Here is a 4,081-nt window from a genome sequence, read left to right on the forward strand (position 1 = left end):
TGGCTGTAAAAACTGTTCTGCACAGAGCTCAATATGTCTAGGTAGATGGAGGTGGTCATCTGAATGTCTTTTGAGTTCCGACAATTGGTGTCCTTCTCTCATCATCATCACCATCATCATCATCATCATCATCATCATCCAACAACACCAACAGCTAATACTACTACAACACCAACACCAGAAAAAGCAATAAAAGAACAACAATTTCCTGTAGTTTCTAGCCAGAGGCAACTTTATTGAATTATAAAAAGAACCAGAAACATCAATTTTTATGAAAGGAAATACCAATTTTAAAATAAAAGAAAAATAAGGAAAAAAATAAGAGGAAAATAAGAAGAAAATGCGAGGAAAATAAAAAGAAAAACAAGAGGGAAAAAAGAGAAAATAAAAAGGAAAATTAAATAAAAGTTAAAATGGGAAATATTAGGAAAGTTACAAGAAAAGCGAGAGGAAAAAAAGAGGAAAATAAAGAGAGAAAAAAAAAGATGGAAAAAAGAGGAAAACAAGAGGAAAATAAGAAGAAAATAGGAGGAAAAGAACAACAAAATAAATTATAAAGCCTATCGTGTCCAGTTGCTTCTAGGCAGAGGTAACTTTATTAAATGATCTATAAGTATAAGGAAAGACCAATTAATTTTAAAACTAGAGAAAAATAAGCAAATCTTCCACATTTCAACACAATCAGTACTCTCACATGTCAAGACCACATCACTTGAAATTGAAACAAAATAATTCGTGAGAATAGCGAATATTTATGCTCAGACAAGCACACACAAAAGCTCAAGCAAGCACTCATAAAAAACTCAGAAATACACACAAACAACTCCAGGGCGGGATTGGTTATGTCACAAAGTCAAAGGGGTCACATCGAGAAGGGGGGGTCACTTGCTAGGCCAAAGTCGCAGAGGACGACTGGGGTGATCTCCCCTGGGAAGTGGCATAAAATGTTCTCTGGCTTAATGTCTCTATGTGCAACGCCGTCGCTATGAAGTGTCCGGAGCGCTCGGGCGACGGCGCCAGTCACTCGTGACGCCTGAGACTCGCTCAGACTCAGATACGGTGTTGATTCATACACATAGCCCAGGTCGCCTCCTGAAATCTTGTCGAATACGAAGAAATACGTATCTCCTGAGGTATAGAAATCCAAGAAATTGAGGATGCTCTCGCAGTTCTGGTATCTCTGACATATCTCAATCTCGCTCTTCACTCTATAGAGTCCCTCCCCGCGACACTTCCTGATGACTTTCACTGCGTATTCCCTCCCTGTTTCCTTGTTTCTGAAGGTGGACACTCCACCAACGGACCCGCTACCCAATTTCTCTCCAGTGGGCTCTAACAGGTCAGAGAAACACAAACGGTTCGTGTGTCGCTTTCTTTGTCTTCGCTTTTGTTTACTCGAGTTGGTAGGGAATGTTTCGGTACGTACACAGTCACCGCCAGTGTTGTTTACAGTTGAAGTCTTCGTTGTATAAAGCACTATCATTACTGGCTAGGTCCGTGTTCGTTGTTTGAAGCACTGTGACATTACTGGCTAGGCCCGTGTTCGTTGTTTGAAGCACTGTGACATTACTGGCTAGGCCCGTGTTCGTTGTTTGAAGCACTGTGACATTACTGGCTAGGTTCGTTGTATGAAGCACACAAGCACGACAGGCTTTGTCTGCAATTGATGAATGAAGCACACTGTCATTACAGCTCGTGTCTGCGCTTGATGAACGTAGAACACTCATTAGTACTGCTAGAGTTATGGGTCTGACTCTGTAACCCGTCGAGCTCTCTCGTTGGTAACTCCGACCTCTCCATTACTCGTGCAAATCCTGGTCCGCGCAACGTGGTGGCAGAAGACGACTTGACCCAAGATTGTGGAAAACGGCGCCGAAGATAGGGAAAAACACAGCGCACAAATTGTAGAAACAGGCGAGGTACTGGTCGTTACGACGTCGCGCGAAAAAGTCCGGAACTGAAAGTCCAGCCGAAATCTTTCTCACATGTCTCTGAACGCAAGATAGACCAAACTTGAAAGACAAGCCGAAATCTTTCTCAGATATATCTGAAGGCAAGAAGTCTAAACTTTCAAGTCAAGCCAAAATCTTTCTCCGGTGTTTATGAACACAAGAAATCCAAACTCTCAAAATGTAGCAACAGGCAACAGGCGTATTGATGCGAACTCTAGAACGTCCAACCTCTAAACTGACGCTATCTGCGACTAGTTGACCGGTCCAGGTTTTGAGCAGAATAATTTTAAATTCTTTTTCCTAATCCACGTGTGTAATCCATGCGTGACTGCCTGGTTTTCGGCATAGAGGGGAGAGGAGTAGGGAGGGAGGGACCTGGAGGTGTAAACCGACTGGCCATTCGCCTTTGTGTTTAAAAAAAATTTCAAGCCATCCCAAATCTTTCAATACCATGACATTGCGTCATAAGTGTAAAAATTCAATCGTTACACTTTTTCGCACCTCACCACCAGCCTTTATCCAGGGGGGCTCTCGTGGCCTAGAGGTTAAGGTGTTGGCTTCTCATTCAAAAGGTCCCTGGTTCGAATCCGGGTAGCGACCGAAAAATTTTCTTCTCTAAATTTGTCTCCTTTCACCTCATTTCTGCTCTCTAGCAATGTTCTTTGGTCTGCTTTCGTCTCCTCTTTCTGCCCCCACCCCTTCACCTCCTTTGCCTCTTCCTCTGGGCTCCTGACTCTTTCTGCAGCCTTTCTACTGCTACTCCTTCGCTTCTCCTTACTGCTGTCTTTCTGCCACGCCACTGATCTTCTGGTAGGAAAGATCTACACCTTATAGCCTTCTCGGACAAGGGCGAAAAAATCTCGGAGGGCCCGTGTGCAAGTTGCGCACGTTAAAGATCCCTTGGTGGTCTAAAATCGATAAGAGTAGGCTTCGGCCGCCACCCGGGCAAAATTCAAAATTCCTACCAACTGAAAATATTAGGTGTGTCCCGCGCCCTCATATGACCTTATGCAGTTGCGAGCGCCGTAAAACACTTTATGTCACTACCCTGGGCGGAGTTGTTATTATGCAATCGTCTTAATCCTTAAGTCTTTCTCTGTCAGCCGGACATCATTGGACACACGTGGTTCCCAATAATAGTCTGTAACTACTGGTCTATATAAAGCTTATCAAGAAACGAGGAAACTTTAAAGTTGACTTTGATGAAGAAAAGCGGCTCTTTTTGAAAAATAATAGATGCTATTCCAAGCAAACTTGAACTATCTAAAATGTAATATTAATTATATTTAATTTTAGTGTGATCAAAAATTCGTGGAGCAACTTATTGTCAAATATTTCCTAAACCATCGAACATAATCCTCCAGCTTTTGCAAAACAGCAGATCAATATTTTTGTAAAAACCTGTTAGCTGTATTCTGGAAAACGTTTTCATAAATGCTAGTAAAAAATCCAAGTCATTTGCTTTTATAGATTTTAAAAAGTTTACAACTGGGGCAATACACAATCACTGTTAAAAGTGAGTTCGTCATTTTTTCCCCTATCTTTATTGAACCCATGTTTTGAGAACCTTTACTTTAAAAATGTGTTCACAATAAAAATTAATGTTTTTGTTTCAAGTTTTGCCCCTAAAAAGTACCATTTGTGAGCTGTGACGCAAGCCATATACGCGTATGCGAAATGTCTGTGAGAAGTGGGTAAAGTAAATGGGGTTAATAATCCTACTTTCCGCATGACTTAGATTTGTAGTATTTTATACAAATTTATGGCAGAAATTTTTTTATCTAACTTTATTTTTTTGTGGGAAAATACTGATTAAGTTTAGGCAAATTGATACAAACTGCTGTGAAAAGTATGGATTGCTTTGATTCACCCATTGAAGAGATATTTGAGGATGAGCTGCGCCACGGATTTTTTAACCACACTATATATTTGAGGGAGATGTGGCAATAAATGGGTTAATTAGTAGTGAAGAAAAAAAAAGTTGTGGATATAGTGGTCACCCCTGAGCTGACGCACTCGTCCATCATAACAATGCCTTTGTTCTTTCACGGTACCCCTGCACTCTTCGCCTCCCACCCCCTCCCCTTCCACCCTCCTCCTCCTCCACCTCCTCCCTCCTCCTCCTCCTC

The 4,081-nt window shown here is 41.6% G+C and overlaps 1 protein-coding gene across 1 annotated transcript in view; it reads right to left on the bottom strand.

Moving 5' to 3' along the window:
• LOC101853147 (MAP kinase-interacting serine/threonine-protein kinase 1-like) overlaps positions 1-1,483 on the bottom strand; it is an 8,004-nt gene extending 6,521 nt beyond the window's left edge. Inside the window, exon 1 of the mRNA XM_005093680.3 lies at positions 886-1,483. Coding sequence (XP_005093737.2) covers positions 886-1,483 — 598 coding nt within the window. The remainder of the gene's footprint in view (positions 1-885) is intronic.
• Between the last annotated feature and the right edge of the window lie 2,598 nt (positions 1,484-4,081).

This window comes from Aplysia californica, unplaced genomic scaffold (genome assembly GCF_000002075.1).
Source record: "Aplysia californica isolate F4 #8 unplaced genomic scaffold, AplCal3.0 scaffold00067, whole genome shotgun sequence".
In the NCBI taxonomy this organism is placed as follows: domain Eukaryota; kingdom Metazoa; phylum Mollusca; class Gastropoda; order Aplysiida; family Aplysiidae; genus Aplysia; species Aplysia californica.